The sequence below is a fragment of the Diaphorina citri genome, unplaced genomic scaffold, assembly GCF_000475195.1.
Source record: "Diaphorina citri unplaced genomic scaffold, Diaci psyllid genome assembly version 1.1 scaffold321, whole genome shotgun sequence".
Lineage (NCBI taxonomy): Eukaryota > Metazoa > Arthropoda > Insecta > Hemiptera > Psyllidae > Diaphorina > Diaphorina citri.
This window is the reverse complement of record NW_007377756.1, coordinates 154,110-171,060: the sequence shown is the minus strand read 5'-3', so window position 1 is coordinate 171,060 and position 16,951 is coordinate 154,110. Positions and strand designations below refer to the sequence as shown.

The following is a 16,951-nucleotide window of genomic DNA, read 5'->3' as shown; positions in this document are numbered from 1 at the left end:
CTATCCTAATTGTTCTGGACTTGATTTCCTTTCGGCTGGACACACATGGAGGACACACCCGTATCTTCTACATGAGATCGAGATATCGGTATTTGTACAAGAGAGAATTCCGATGGCCTCGTCCAGAATTTCTCACAGTTGTGATACACTGAACTAGGAAGCCTCATCGAATGACTGGGTTCTGGAGATCCAATATGTATATCAGGGACAGGGAGCTCGACATTTTAATCTATCATTCCAACACTTGGAATCAGGGGAGATAACCCAATAATGGAGTTTTTCCACCAAAAGTCTCCTAAAACGTGTGGCACCCTATCAGTTATTTTTTTCTCAGAATAGAATCGTTATATTGCTATTCTTTCCTGAAGCGCGTCTGCTTTGTAAGCGCTAGATCGCGGGTTCAATTTCCACCCTGGGCCGAACTTTATCCCAAACAAAGAAGTTTCTTTATCGGAATGGTGGCTGGCTTTGTCCTATCCTGTCCTCCTTTTCTCTTCGCTTTCGAGACGATAAGACGGTAGAGATGGGAATATCGAATCAAAGTATCGATATTTTCGATATCGATATATCGAAACGAAAGTATCGATATATATCGCCCATCTCTATAGTTTATGATGAGGATCATGTTGGGGTAAATTGATACTTCTGACCAGCAGGTTGCCCGTGCTTCGCCACGGAAAATTGATCGTACCTCGATATCGGTTTAGATTTCGGCAATATCCTCTCTTACTGCACATCTAGAATATGTCAAGACTATTCCTACCAAATTTCAGCTTTCTAGGAGAAAATTGATCGTAATTCGATATCGGTTTAGATTTCAGCAAAATCCTTTCTTACTGCACATATAGATCGTATTGGGAATATCCCTACCAAATTTCAGCTTTCTAAGTGTTGGGGGGTTTGGAGATAGAGCGATCAGTGGGTGAATGAGGAATGAGTGAGTGAAATTGAATAGATCGCTCTTTTATAAAATCGACGAGACATCTGATTAGACTCTGAATTCTAAATGTATATTTATGACTGGTAACTGGTAATGATGACGATGATGGTAGGAATTAAAAGTGACTATAGGCTTCCGTGTGTTTTGGGCTTCACGGTCCGGCTTATGATCTCATTGAAGATATTTCCCTATATCTGTTTAAACTTGGAACAGGTTTAGGCTGTAATTACCTGCATTAGATCAGATGTTTAATGTTCAAAACAGAACGGAGCATCTAGCAGGTAGAGGGAAGTGACGACGGATTTAAACCGCATAGAACTGAGAGTAAAAAGCTCTATGCGCTATGCTCTCCGCTGTTTTTAGCCTTAAGTAAAGCCGGCCATTCACTATCAGGTAGACCTGACAGGTCACCTGAGAGACTTATTATTGCTGCCATAGACTATCTATATTACGTAGACCTGACAGGCGCGCCTGTTCTGGCGTCCCTGTCAGGTCTACCTGTGATAGCTGATATAGTGAATGATCGGCCTCACAGTCGACATAGAGGTGCGTACGTATTATTGATGGTTTCTAGGAAGGTATTAACATTTATGAAAATTCATAAACAATAAAATTTTACTCGAAAACTCCATTTTCTACAACTTGGTAAACTTGCCCGTCAAAAGATTTAATTGATTACATTACTTTGTAGCTGGAGAGGATGAAGTTCGCGACCTAGCACTCGCAAGGCAGATGCGCTACCCTCAATGCTAACTCGGCTGGTATAGGATAAGGAAATTAAAAATACGGTTTCCATTCTGTTCTATCGCATAGAGTTCGTGGTTCGTCCTATCCTAATTGTTCTGGACTTGATTTCCTTTCGGCTGGACACACATGGAGGACACACCCGTATCTTCTACATGAGATCAAGATATCGGTATTTGTACAAGAGAGAATTCCGATGGCCTCGTCCAGAATTTCTCACAGTTGTGTTGTGATACACTGAACTAGGAAGCCTCATCGAGTGACTGGGTTCTGGAGATCCAATATGTATATCAGGGACAGGGAGCTCGACATTTTAATATATCATTCCAACACTTAGAAACAGGCGAAATAACTCAAAAATGGAGTTTTTCCACCTAAAGTCTCCTAAAACGTGTGGCACCCTATCAGTTATTTATTTTTTTTTCTCAGAATAGAATCGTTATATCGCTATTCTTTCCTGAAGCGCGTCCGCTTTGTAAGCGCTAGATCGCGGGTTCAATTTCCATCCTGGGCCGAACTTTATCCCAAACAAAGAAGTTTCTTTCTCGCGCGGAATGGTGGCTGGCTTTGTCCTATCCTGTCCTCCTTTTCTCTTCGCTTTCGGGACGATAAAACGGTAGAGATGGGGATATCGAATCAAAGTATCGATATTTTTGATATCGATATATCGAATGAAAGTATCGATATTTTCGATATCGATATATCAAAACGAAAGTATCGATATTTCAAAATATCGATATATACGCCCATCTCTATAAGACGGCCTCCGTTATTACAGTTCCCTCTGCCAAAGAGAGAATATACCTTCTTTGTGGAGTGAGGGTGGCAACCAAATCTCTGGTGTGGAATCGGCTTTGGAGATAATTAAATAATGGTCGTTATTACAGTTCCCTCTGCCAAAGAGAGAATATACCTTCTTTGTGGAGTGAGGGTGGCAACCAAATCTCTGGTGTGGAATCGGCTTGGAGATAATTAAATAATGGTGAGGCTCAGAGGGCGAGGTGATCTCAGAAGGCAATTCAATATCCTCCCGATACTTCAATAGATCACGGATTCCAGCGTTATACCTGTGGATTCCAATGTTATAGGCCTAGCGCTTACAAGGCAGACGCACTACCAACTAAGCTAACTAGGCTGGCTATGTTGATCTTGGACAATACCATAGAATCCATAGATGAATAGACAATAAAACTAGAAGAAATTGAAGATTATTGTACGCTTTTCCTATAAAGTTTCCTATTTCCTTTATCCATCCATTTTTAATGACACCCTGTACGTAGAACTTGGGTGATGTTTCAAAGTCATAGAGAAGGAAAAATGAGGACCAACGGAATTTTTCTTTTTCTTCTACGACTTCTAGGTCCCGAGATAAATCGATTTAAAATTGAAAATAATAGAAAGTAAAAAAACATTGGACTGCTTTAAAAAAAATCATTCATGGTAGGTAAGATCAGTACTCAGAGTACTGGTTACAACATAGGGCGATTACTCATACAGAAGGTTCCGAAAATTTCAACAAGCACTCTCAAAAAGTGACGATTATAGAAACAACAGGGGTTTTCTGATAAATCAGTTAATTCTGAAGACATGGTTAATGTTATTGAATTGGAAATTAATCAGTTTTAAAGAAAAGTATATAACAATTAAAAAAAGTCTATAATCACTTAATTACCTCAATAAATGGACGAGTTATAGCAAATTAAAAATGAAAAAATCCTTAAGGGTGTCGATGACTGGGTGTTTTACCTTACAAAATAGTACCCTTTACACCCAACGGAGTCAAATTTATGAAAAATCATTAATCTGAATCCTACATATTCGTGAATCCATGGCGTGTTTCCTATGGCTCACTTAATTGCCCGCCAATTACCTGGTGCAGTTTTATTGCGATAGCAGTCATAACAATAATGCTCTTATGATAATAATGCTCTTATGGTGATAACTATTATAATAGTCACGGAAATTACACGCTGCGATAATGCCATTACGTGTAGCTCTGGGCGAATTCATGGGCAATTAGAAACTAGAATCTTGGAAAATAGAGATCCAGTATTCTCGGTAAAGGGGCAATAGAAATTAGAAACTTGGGCTCTTGGGCAATGTGAACTACGTGTAGTGACTGGGCAAATGGGTAATAGACTGGCATTTCCAGTCTCGAGAGCGGCCGACATAAGCAATAAAAACTTGGGACTAACAATTTTTGAAACTTGGACATAATGAACTAGAAACTCGGCAATCAAAGGAAATTGAAAAATTATCACGAGAGATCCAAGCAATAGAAACATTAAAAAATTGGGTAACGCGAAATAGAGACTCGAATGACTCGATCAATAGACATAGAAAAGTAGAGACTCAATTATTAAACCCGTATAAAATAAAGATGCATCATCTATTTTCTAAAGGTGTAATTGATTTCAACCTTATTAGTTACTACTAACAAGAGGAAACTGTGCCCTATTGGCCTGATGAGAGGCCTCTAGGAAAATTATAGTGCAGAATATAACAGTGTAGAGTTAATAGTTTTTATTTAGAGGCCCCTATAACTACGAGTAATTGGCCCCCCAAGTTGGTATGTTGTTAGGAAGGTGGAACTGAGAAGGAGGAATGAAAATTTCTGGACTTGTTTTTTTTTTTTTTAGCTGTCTCATTGAAAACCAACAAAAATTTAATGATAGAACTTGGTGGAGAGGTTTTGTGAATAGTCGACCTGTTCCACCAAACAGAACGACTTAGGATATGTATGTATTGGTTTTGTTGTTGGAAATCATTTCTGACGATCATTGAAGTGTGCCTAATACCCCCCACTTCTGAGATCGTCTGACAGACCCCGGTCTCAGAGACAGTCTATCAGACGGTCTGACAGACCTAAATCTCAAGCTTTTTCCGCCACACACGTTATTAAGACGGTATGACAGACCCAGGTCTCAGAGACAGTCTATCAGACGGTCTGACAGACCTAAATCTCAAGCTTTTTCCGCCACACACATTAAGACGGTATGACAGACCCCAGTCTCAGAGACAGTCTATCAGACGGTCTGACAGACCTAAATCTCAAGCTTTTTCCACCACACACGTTATTAAGACGGTATGACAGACCCAGGTCTGTGAGAACGCAGTCTGTCAGACGGCCTCGCCGTGAATGGCTGGCTTAACACAATTACATTGCATCGAAATAGGGGTTTTTTTCTGACGAAATTCCTGTGTGCGGAGTCCAGTATGAAGGACGGCGGACATATGAAGGACGAGGCGAAGGACATTGCACCCTAACACAATTAAGAGTTCTTGTAATTTATCGATTCCATTTTTACCCGTGCGTAAATACCTCGTACGTCAGAGGAAAGTAGGAAGCTGTATACTTCTCCCTGGTGGTTGTCAAGCCTGTAGGTTCTGACACCGGCTTGTATAGCGGTGTATAATGAAATACTGCAAGGAGTGGTCTAACCGTACCCAACTTGTGTACCAGTGACCAACTCCTGGTAACAACTTGCCGAAAAATGAGCTTTTCATTTAGCAATTATTTTGACATCACCACCACCACTCCCAGCCGAGGCCGAGGTATAGAATTTCATCCTCAACACTGTTTAAAAACAGAGACTGCGGGAGAGAAATGTTCCGCTCTCGACCAACATTTTGAGTTTCGTTCATGTTTTTAGTTTGATAACTATGCAGCTAATAGCGCAGCGTGCAGCGCGACCTAAGCCTCAGAGTGATGGGCTTTTTGTGTATGGAGTTAAGTTAGTTTTTAACTGAGCTATACGACCTCACGATAGTTCGTGTGTCCGCCACTGCGTGAATGGTTAAGAGTATCGACTCTCAATCCGGAGATGCTAGGTTCCGATCCCAGCCGGGGCGGAAATTTTCTGATCAAGCCTTTCCGTTTCCGTACAGGCATGGATGTTCCCGTACAGGCATGGATGTAAAATATTGTGACCCCGTCTGAACACAGGAAAAGGCCAAGAAGAAGAATAAAAAGGAAAATACTGTAGTAAGTAATAGAAAGTAAAAAGAAGAAGAAGACGTCTTAGAAAATGGAAAAGAAGAAGAACACGTCTTAGAATAATGCACAACTTCAAGAGAATTCTTTGCTTGGTTTTTAGGATCAGATTTGTATCAAGAGAGGTAACTGATACTGACAGAGTAATAATAATAGCGTAGGATTCGCAATGGGAATTCCAACGTCATTCTCTCACATAGCTGAGAGACAGGTCTGAAATTCCTCACCCGATCTCATGATGGACAGATTTCCAATCATTAATTATAATATTGTTCTTTGCCTGTGAGCTGTTTAGACTTGATCTGATAATTGTTATTGGTTTTATTCGCGGCGCTGTAGTGGCGAAGGGTTTGAAATACCTATGTAAAGTACAGCTGTGCCAACACATAGTCCACGGCCGTCGATCGATGTCTGAAACCGTCCACACTGTCTCGATAGCAATGATTCACCTAGTGAGTAGTGAACCTAGTGGATCGACAGCTGTCGACTATGTATGGACAAAGCTCAAGGGTCTTAGTGTCTACAGCTACACTACATAATGGGCGATTGAAGTCGATCGACATCGCCTAAAACAAAACCACATCTTCCTGTTGTTGTAGCGGCGCCTCCTTTTGTCACCAATCCTCCTCGTCCTTGTCCTCATCCAGTAGACCCAGGAATGTAGCTGCCTCCCTTGGATGGGTTCATAGGTCCAAGGGAGTTAGTTGTGTAGGTTTGTTGCGGCAGTTGAATATATGTTTTACATCATGTGGTCCTTGGCCGCAACTTGGACATCTGTCTTCAATGACAGACAGGACAACTGTCTTCAATGACAGACAGACATCTTCCTGTCTCCCTTGTCTCTCCAACAGTGTCTACAATAGAAAACTCTTATCGCCAAAATGTCGCCTCTTAGCGGGTCAAGTTATACAACTTCACGATGGTTCGCGGGTCCGCCACTGCGGCCATAAAAAGTACTTGATGTACTTCTGTACTGATAAAGACTGCATGTACTTATTGTACCTACTTAATTACTTGGTGAAGAGTAAAAAGGATATTGGAATACATATTGGCAACTATTGTTTTCATGGTGTATGACTGTATATTGCCCAAGTCCAGGATTCATGGACAGTAATTAATTAGACACCTATATCTATTGTCCCATTATCATCTACCTATTCTTCCACTTGAATTTGCCAGTTTGGAAATTGATGTTCCTAAAATGGCAACAAATAATTTATTTTTAAGTGTCAATGTTGTAGATGTGGAAATGAGCCATATACATATACATCCAAGATCATGTACAAATTTTTTTTTTTTTTTTTAAGATTCGGAGGTAATATTTAGACTAAAAATGACTGACGGACAATAACCTAAAGATAGAAACACACTACCATTACGTTCCGTGAGGGCAGTGTGGCTATCTTGAACGAAATTACCTACAATAATATGGGAAAACTTTGAACTACATCTTTCTGACTCCCCATGAGCTCACGTGCCGTGACGTAATGGTAGTGTGTTTCTACCTTAATTATAACCTCACAACTCGAATTTCCAATGCTTTCTCAGCTTTTCTTTGCGCGTTTGTACTGATTCTAACACTGCATGGTTTGTTGTTTGGTTTGTTTCTGGCACAGATGGTCTCAACAGTTCCATGAGGAAGATAAGCGACGACCTCTCACACTCCCGACTATTCGGTAAGTAACGCACCACACTCCGGAGGTTGCACGATCGATTCCCGTCCGTAGCGGTAAGAAATTTGGTTCCTCCCTTCCCCCAAAAAAAAAAAAAAAAAAAAAAAAAAACAAAAACAAAAAAAAATGAGTTTGAAAAGAAGAAGAAGAAGAAAAAAAAAAGAAAAAGTAAGCAGCCTGGATGGAGGAATGAATTGAGGCGAAAGCCGGAAGGTGCCCGTTTCAATCGCCCACCAGGGGTGCAGAATCGCACAGGTTGGTAACGTCAGGTCTATTCAAGGTCTATCCAGTCCATCATATTTTTGTGTGAGATATATGTACTTTGATATTTATTTACCTATTTGCTCTGACATCACGCGTCATCCGTTCTCTCACCTAAGCCACCTATAACCACAAAAACCAACCGTACCGTCACGTCAGAGGTGTAGAAATTAGGCTTGGATCTTTGGATCTGGAGGTTGGTGATTCGGCTCCATGACTCCAGGCGACTTTTAGTTAGCGCGATGCCGCCTGAAAAATCAAACCTATGAAAATATAGAGACCTCTCACACTGGAGTCGCGCGACTTAGGTCTCCTAGCAGCTTAACTCCATACACAAAAAGCCCAATCTGAGGCTTATTAGGTGTAGGGGCTAAACAGCCCTAAAGGATGGGTTAAGCCTATGCGAATCTAGGTCTCCTAGAGTGTGAGACGTCTGTATCATTTTCATAGGTTTGCATTTTCGGGTGGCATCTCGCGACTCCGTGCTACTAAAAGTCGTGCGACTTTTTCTTCGCCTTTTCCCGTGTATAGACGGGGGTCGGCGTTTTTCGTCGGGCTTGCGCACGACTTTTAATCGTGCGACTACGCTTCCATTTTGCGACAGAGCAACACAATCAAAGGTCCAAATAACAAATTCTAATATTTCAATTCATTCATGATTTCATACAACAGATTTCTTTCCTCCCTCGGAATATCAAGTCATAGTCTTTCTTCTTTGTATGCACAGGTAATGGTGAACTTGATTTGCCTACTTAAATGCCAATGACTTGATTATACTTGAACTTGGACAGATATAGCCAAGCTACAAACTAGCTGTTAATAGAAATAGTAGAGCTGTTAATAGGAATAAAGAATAGATCTAGATCAGCAGTGGTTCTTAACCTATGATCCGCGGACCACAAGTGTAATAGATACGTCTTAAAAAAAGTTTCTTATTGTTTTGTTGAAAAACCTAAGACAGTGAAAAGAGACGATACAAAATCCATTTTTCGTTTTGTAAAATTTGAGACAAGAATAATATCAAGTGGTACGCAAACGTCCGCTATCAGTAAATAATAGGGTTTGGTATAGATATTCGTGATTCGCCATTTCAAAAAGGTTAGGAACCCCTGAACCAGATCTAAACTGTTTTCCATCTTGAACCTGCAGTATATTCTGTGTCATTTGACCCCCACGCTGCTCAGGGCGAAAGTCTCGAATGGGGCGTAACTGCAACTTGCGAGAGTGACGAGTTACGCCGTTTTGCTTTCCTGGGTGCAAGTATGCGTGCGAAGTTTATTGCCTGTTCACGAGATCAATGTGGAGTCCGGGGACTTTTATTGGTGTTTAATGAGTTTAAGGGTGCCTCAGAATTTCCAACAGTGACGATAGCTGTCCTGCCTCGGTGGTGTAGTGGTCAAAGCGCTCGCCTGGTAAACAGGAGGGTAGAATCTTGGAAAATAGAGATCCAGTATTCTCGGTAAAGGGGCAATAGAAATTAGAAACTTGGGCTCTTGGGCAATGTGAACTACGTGAAATTAGAAACTTGGGCTCTTGGGCAATGTGAACTACGTGAAATTAGAAACTTGGGCTCTCGGGCAATGTGAACTACGTGTAGTGAATAGACAAATGGGTAATAGCTAATAGACTGGCATTTCCAGTCTCGAGAGCGGCCGACATAAGCAATAAAAACTTGGGACTAACAATTTTTGAAACTTGGACATAATGAACTAGAAACTCGGCAATCAAAGGAAATTTTTGCGTTATAGGTGACTTAGGTGAGTGAACGGATGGTGACACATGATGTTAGAGCAAACAGGTAAAATAAATAAATAAATACCAAAGTAAGTACATATCTCACACAAAAATATGATGGATGGGATAAACCTTGAATAGACCAGACGTTACCAAACGATTTTCAACTTTGCTCACCTCTGTGCTAACCACAAACCACAACATCAGTGGTGTGATAGTTAGCACGTTGGACTTTGGATGTGGATGTTGGTGTTTCGAGTCCAAGTCAAGTCCTAAAACTAATCGGGGACCAACATTTGTGAAAAGCATTCATTCTCAGTAGCATTCGGCAGGAATTAAACCCACGCCCACCTAAATACCAGGCGAGCGTCTTGACCTCTACACCACCAACATATTGGTGGTGGTGAAGTCAAAATAATTGCTAAATGAAAAGCTCATTTTTCGGCAAGTTGCTTTCAGGAGTTGGTCACTGGTACACATGTTGGGTACGGTTAGACCACTCCTTGTATTTCATTATACACCGCTATACAACCCGGTCTCAGAACCTACAGGCTTGACAACCACCAGGGAGAAGTATACAGCTTCCTACTTTCCTCTGACGTACGAGGTATTTACACGGATAAAAATGGAATCGATAAATTACAAGAACTCTTAATTGTGTTAGGGTGCAATAGTCCTACATACTGGACTCCGCACACAGGAATTTCGTCAGAAAACATTCCTATTTCAATGTGCCACTGCGTGAACTATTATCCCATTATCATTATCCACCAACAGATCTGACGCCTAACGACCAACACCTCTCATATCATCCTCTGATCAGTGATCTGCCTTCCACCCGACTGATGTTATTGTCAATATTGATTTACGTTTTGTCCGTCAAACAGCTTCAAACAATTTTCAAATTGGGAAAAGTAAAAAAAAAAAAAAAAAGGATTTTGCTTAGTAGGTACTACATGGAAGGAGGAATTTTCAATTGTGTTAAGCATATTTAAATGCTTGTCACAAATATCGTTCCCCGATTATCACACCTAGATAAATATTATGACTTGACTTGGACTCGAACCACCAACCTCCAGATCCAAAGTCCAACGCGTTATCAACTGCACCACTGTGAGGCTGGTCAGTAGGTACTACATATGTTTATTATTCCGACCTGATCGGAATTCAAACCCAGCACCTCCGGGTTTAGAGTCAGTGCTAGTGCTCTTGTCCACTCAGCCACAGAGGTGGGCACTGTAACCTGTAACAACGGAAGTCTTGTAGTTAATAGTTCCAAAATCGAATAGGGAAGAAGGACAGGATAGGAGAAAGCCAGCCGTTCCGAGAACGAACCTTATCTTTTTAGGATAAAGTTTATCTAGAAGACAAGCAGTTACGCTGGCCCCATATTAACCAATGGAATTGGTATGTTTCATCAGATCATCAGTTTTATTGAAATCTCATGACGATCAAATACCATCATCAAACTGGTTTCCTTGCAAGAAAACTTGTGGAAAAGAAACAATATAAAACATTTCTTAGGCATTACTCGTAATCGTATTACACTTGGCAAAAGAGACTACTAGTCTTTAGATCCTTTAGGATAAAGTTTATCTAGAAGACAAGCAGTTACGCTGGCCCCATATTAACCAATGGAATTGGTATGTTTCATCAGATCATCAGTTATTGAAATCTCATGACGATCAAATACCATCATCAAACTGGTTTCCTTGCAAGAAAACTTATGGAAAAGAAACAATATAAAACATTTCTTAGGCATTACTCGTATTCGTATTACACTTGGCAAAAGAGACTATACTAGTCTTTAGATCCAAGACGGTTTTCTTTGTTAAGAAATCGCCAGTCTACTGTATTGTCTCCGCGGCAATATATCTTTGCCGCAGTTGCGTACATTTCCATTCTGGATTGGACGTTTGCAATCGAATTGGCCGCGGGCAATGTCCTTGATCGTAGACACAAGGGGCGCATCTTTGTACGGAGAGACTGCCAAGATTTCTTTGTGGCCAGTATACATAGATGAGTGAGTTACGAAAAAGAAGTCCCAATTGAAATTATTCTGTACCAAATACATAAGACCTTGTTTAGACTGCGCGCAGTGGGAGTAAAAGGGACTTTTCAGTCTCATTCTGGCAGTGTAAAGAGGGTATTCTATTCAATAGACTGCTTTAGCCTAATTAGCTTCTTTGGTAGCGCGTCTTCTGTGAGCGCTAGGCCGCGAGTTCGATTCCCGCCCGGGGGCGGATTTTATCCTGAACGGATAATGTCTTTCTCGGAACGGCTGGCTTTCTCATATCCTGTCTTCCTTCTCTCTTTGATTTCGGGACGATAACGATAAGACCTTAGTAGTTATAGTTCGCTCTATTCAACCTCGGGTGCTCAGTAAATCCACAAAATTGGTAATCCTGGCTGTATCCCTTAAGGTCTCCCAGCCAATCCTGTCACAAACAGAGTAATTCACACAAAAAAGTGCTCATTGTTCAATGCAAATCTCTTGCCAGTTACCTATGTCTTGGTTTTCCTGTTACCATAGTAACGTAAGGTATCTATCTATCAAGGTATCACCTTAATGTTTACCTAGCACATTAGCCAGGTAAACACTAGAATGACACAACTACGCAGAAGATAACGAAAAGAAGAAGATGAGATGCTGTGCGACCTGTACTTATACAGGGTGTTCTACAAGTCGTGCAACACACCTTTATTTATTTATTTAAAATCCGCCCCGGGCGGGAATCGAACCCGCGGCCTAGCGCTTACAAGGCAGACGCACTACCAACTAAGCTAACTAGGCTGGCTGGGCGCATCTTTGTACGGAGAGACTGCCAAGATTTCTTTGTGGCCAGTATACATAGATGAGTGAGTTACGAAAAAGAAGTCCCAATTGAAATTATTCTGTACCAAATACATAAGACCTTGTTTAGACTGCGCGCAGTGGGAGTAAAAGGGACTTTTCAGTCTCATTCTGGCAGTGTAAAGAGGGTATTCTATTCAATAGACTGCTTTAGCCTAGTTAGCTTGCGCGTCTGCCTTGTGAGCGCTAGGCCGCGAGTTCGATTCCCGCCCGGGGGCGGATTTTATCCTGAACGATGATGTCTTTCTCGGAACGGCTGGCTTTCTCATATCCTGTCTTAATCCTTCTCTCTTTGATTTCGGGACGATAACGATAAGACCTTAGTAGTTATAGTTCGCTCTATTCAACCTTGGGTGCTCAGTAAATCTACAAAATTGGTAATCCTGGCTGTATCCCTTAAGGTCTCCCAGCCAATCCTGTCACAAACCGAGTAATCCACACAAAAAAGTGCTAATTTTTCAATGCAAAACTCTTGCCAGTTACCTATGTCTCGGTTTTCCTGTTACCATAGTAACGGAAAGTACCTATCTATCTATCAAGGTATCACCTTAATGTTTACCTAGCACGTTAGCCAGGTAAACACTAGAATGACACAACTACGCAGAAGATAACGAAAAGAAGAAGATGAGATGCTGTGCGAACTGTACTTGTACAGGGTGTTCTATTTTTCAATAGAAAACTCTTGCCAGTTACCTATGTCTTGGTTTTCCTGTTACCATAGTAACGTAAGGTACCTATCTATCTATCAAGGTATCACCTTAATGTTTACCTAGCACGTTAGCCAGGTAAACACTAGAATGACACAACTACGTAGAAGATAAGGAAAAGAAGAAGATGAGATGCTGTGCGAACTGTACTTATACAGGGTGTTCTACAGCACGTTAGCCAGGTAAACACTAGAATGACACAACTACGCAGAAGATAACGAAAAGAAGAAGATGAGATGCTGTGCGAACTGTACTTATACAGGGTGTTCTACAAGTCGTGCAACACACCTAACAGGGGCGTTTTGGCGTCAGCCCTAAGCCCCTAGGATGATTGTCTTTGGGCTGACATTTTTGCTATTCCTTTAGCAAGGGGAATTTCAGGCTGGTATCCTCCCTCTGTAGAGCCCTCCAGGCAGACTAAGCTTTTCTACTCTCTCAGTCAGACTAAGCTGGTTTACTTCTTTATCTTTAAGATCTCACAGCCATAAAACTTCTTAGCCTAATGACTTCCTCTTCTCCTCAATACTAAATTATTTCACTCGGTCTCTTTCTCTTCCTCCTTGCTTCTTCTCCTCCTCCATACTCCTCCTCCTCCTCAATACTAAATTATTTCACTCGGTCTCTTTCTCTTCCTCCTATCTCTCTCTCTCTCTCTCCTCTTTCTAGTCCATCTCCAGTGGTGTAGCGTGGTCTAAAGTCAAGTGTAAGGCGTGTAGGGCACTAATTTCCATCACCATGCACATTACTACATAAGTTATGCACATGCTTCTTCATAAATATTTAAGGGTATTTGAGTAAATTTAGAGTGTATGGTCGCCATACACGCCCTACATGGACGCTACGCCACTCATGCTTCTTCATAAATATTTAAGGGTATTTGAGTAAATTTAGAGTGTATGGTCGCCATACACGCCCTACATGGACGCTACGCCACTGCCTAATGAGTATTTATAATGAGACCAATAAGAGATTGAATTTCGGAAAGACACGTACATGAAAATGTATGGTAGGATGCCAGACGGAAATAAATTTTGACTTTAATTTAGTGGGCAAGACGCTCGCCTGGTAAACAGGAGGGAGGGCGTGATTTCAATCCAAGTCGTGGTTTGGAATTTTATCCTCAATATAATTTTAGAATTTGACCACGAAAATGTTAGTGGCCTACTGCTGGAGTAAAGGGACTTTTCAGTCCTATGCGAGCAGTATAAATTAATATCTTTTGAGACAGTTTGAGGTTGAACACCCTGTTCAGTGCAAATATTGAACGTTACATAACCAGCCCACAGACGAGCGTTGGGAAATTGCTAGCACAAACAGGAGGCATGAGGTAACCAATAGGGTAATGATAGGCTCAATATTTGCCAACTTGCTTCACAAGTGTTGGTCTTACTGGAAGGCTTGAAGCTGTGATGCTTTAAGCTATGAGCCATGTCAAGTCAAAACCACAGTAATTTAGTGGTTTAAATTTAAACTCCTTAAATGACCAGAATTATCTTTGTTCCTACATATTAGCGGTTGGGGAACTCATCCTAAAAGAAAATATAGTGTGGAGTGAATTAGTCCGCAAATATGTAGAGGAGTCCGCAGTGTCCACACACAGGAATTTCATAAGAAAGGGGGTCGTCTATTTAAATATTATACAACCTCTTCTTCATCCTAAGTGACCAAACCATCCCATTCTTCATTCTACTCTCTTGTATCTTCTTTCCAATAAGTCCCACTTTCACACTTCCTCTGATGTACCTACTCGTTCTTTATCCTACCCATTCTTCTCACACCATCACTGATCCATCTCGGCATTCTCGTTTGTTAGATCTCATTTTTCAGCACTTATAAATTCAAGAAATATCACTTTTTTGTGAAGGCCCTCTGCACAATGTTTATTTCCACAAAATGAATAATGCAATGTTTCCTACATTTATTATCTCAAATCTCAATCCATCAACACATATACTTGCCGCGAGGGCATCTTGAGTATATCTCCTAAGTGACCAAACCATCCCATTCTTCATTCTACTCTCTTGTATCTTCTTTCCAATAAGTCCCACTTTCACACTTCCTCTGATGTACCTACTCGTTCTTTATCCTACCCATTCTTCTCACACCATCACTGATCCATCTCGGCATTCTCGTTTGTTAGATCTCATTTTTCAGCACTTATAAATTCAAGAAATATCACTTTTTTGTGAAGGCCCTCTGCACAATGTTTATTTCCACAAAATGAATAATGCAATGTTTCCTACATTTATTATCTCAAATCTCAATCCATCAACACATATACTTGCCGCGAGGGCATCTTGAGTATATCTTAGCGAGAATCTAATGAAAGATGAAACCCGATGATTTATTGTTTTCAATGGAAGAAAGTTTTAATTATAGTGATCAGACCGAGATGACGGAGTATTGTGAAGGCGGTAATGCTCTTTGATCAGCGCGGAGGCGGTAGTTCCATTACATCAAGATCAGCAAGAGAGGTATCTGATATTGAGTGGTTTTCTTTTGATAGGGTTGGTATGGTAGGAACCGTGGCTGAATGGTTAAGAGTATCGACTCTCAATCCGGAGATGCTGGGTTCCGATCCCAGCCGGGGCGGAAATTTTCTGATCAAGCCTTTCCGTTCCTGGGGCTGAATGGTTACGAGTATCGACTCTCAATCCGGAGATGCTAGGTTCCGATCCCAGCCGGGGCGGAAATTTTCTGATCAAGCCTTTCCGTTCCCGTACAGGCATGGATGTAAAATATTGTGACCCCGTCTGAACACAGGAAAAGGCCAAGAAGAAGAATAAAAAGGAAGAAGAAGAAGAAGAAGAAGAAGAAGAAGAAGACGTCTTAGAATAATGCATTGGACTGCACAACTTCAAGAGAATTCTTTGCTTGGTTTTTAGGATCAGATTTGTATCAAGAGAGGTAACTGATACTGACAGAGTAATAATAATAGCGTAGGATTCGCAATAGGAATTCGAACGTCATTCTCTCGCATAGCAGAGAGACAGGTCTGAAATTCCTCACCCGATCTCATGATGGACAGATTTCCAATCATTAATTATAATTGTTCTTTGCCTGTGAGCTGTTTAGACTTGATCTGATAATTGTTATTGGTTTTATTCGCGGCACTGTAGTGGCGAAGGGTTTGGAATCTTATATATCTTATATTATAATAAGTTAGACACACCTAGATAAATATTATGACTTGACTTGGACTCGAACCACCAACCTCCAGATCCAAAGTCCAACGCGTTATCAACTGCACCACTGAGGTTGGTCAGTAGGTACTACATATGTTTATTATTCCGCCCTGATCGGAATTCAAACCCAGCACCTCCGGGTTAAGAGTCAGTGCTAGTAGTGCTCTTGTCCATTCAGCCACAGAGGTGGGCACTGTAACCTGTAACAACGGAAGTCTTGTAGTTAATAGGTCCAAAATCAAATAGGGAAGAAGGACAGGATAGGAGAAAGCCAGCCGTTCCGAGAACGAACCTTATCTGCCATTCCTTCCTTTTTTAAAGGCACACTCCTTGTGCAATAGTTTTTCGGAGTGTTTTGAAGGTGGATTTTTTTTTTTTTTAGGCAAGGTTACCTCACCCAATCTCTACTTACGTAGGTCTTATAAAGTTGTCAGGTTGGGGATTCGAACCCGCCCCCTGTCTGCCCATGCATGCCTGGTTTTGTGTTCTCATCTCTTATCTTTCTCTCCCTCCCACCCCCCACCCGTCTTCTCTCTCTGTCTTTGGGTGTGGCTAATATCGCACCCTCCCCACAACCACCCCTACGTTCAGACATCGATGAAACGTCGGAAATGACTTCGTCCTCGTCTTCGGGGCGTCAAAGTCGGGATCGGAAAACCTCGTGTAAGTACGGAAGCCACGCCTCTTTCTCCACTTTCTCTAGTCTTTAAGCCACGCCTTCTCCGCCTTCTATAGTTATAAGTCACGCCCCTCCCCGGTTATTGGTCACGTATACCTTTGTGTTCCACCTTCTATAGTTTTCAAGCCACGCCTTCTCCGCCCTCTTTAGTTTTTAAGTCACGCCCTTCCTAGGGTACTG

General features: G+C 41.4%; 1 protein-coding gene across 1 annotated transcript in view; it reads left to right on the top strand.

The window, feature by feature from the left end:
• LOC113466718 (CAP-Gly domain-containing linker protein 3-like) overlaps window positions 1-16,951 on the top strand; it is a 43,119-nt gene that overhangs the window by 22,696 nt on the left and 3,472 nt on the right. Inside the window, exons 2-3 of the mRNA XM_026822369.1 lie at window positions 7,295-7,354; window positions 16,684-16,755. Of these exons, the coding sequence (XP_026678170.1) occupies window positions 7,312-7,354; window positions 16,684-16,755 (115 nt within the window). The 5' untranslated portion in view covers window positions 7,295-7,311. The remainder of the gene's footprint in view (window positions 1-7,294; window positions 7,355-16,683; window positions 16,756-16,951) is intronic.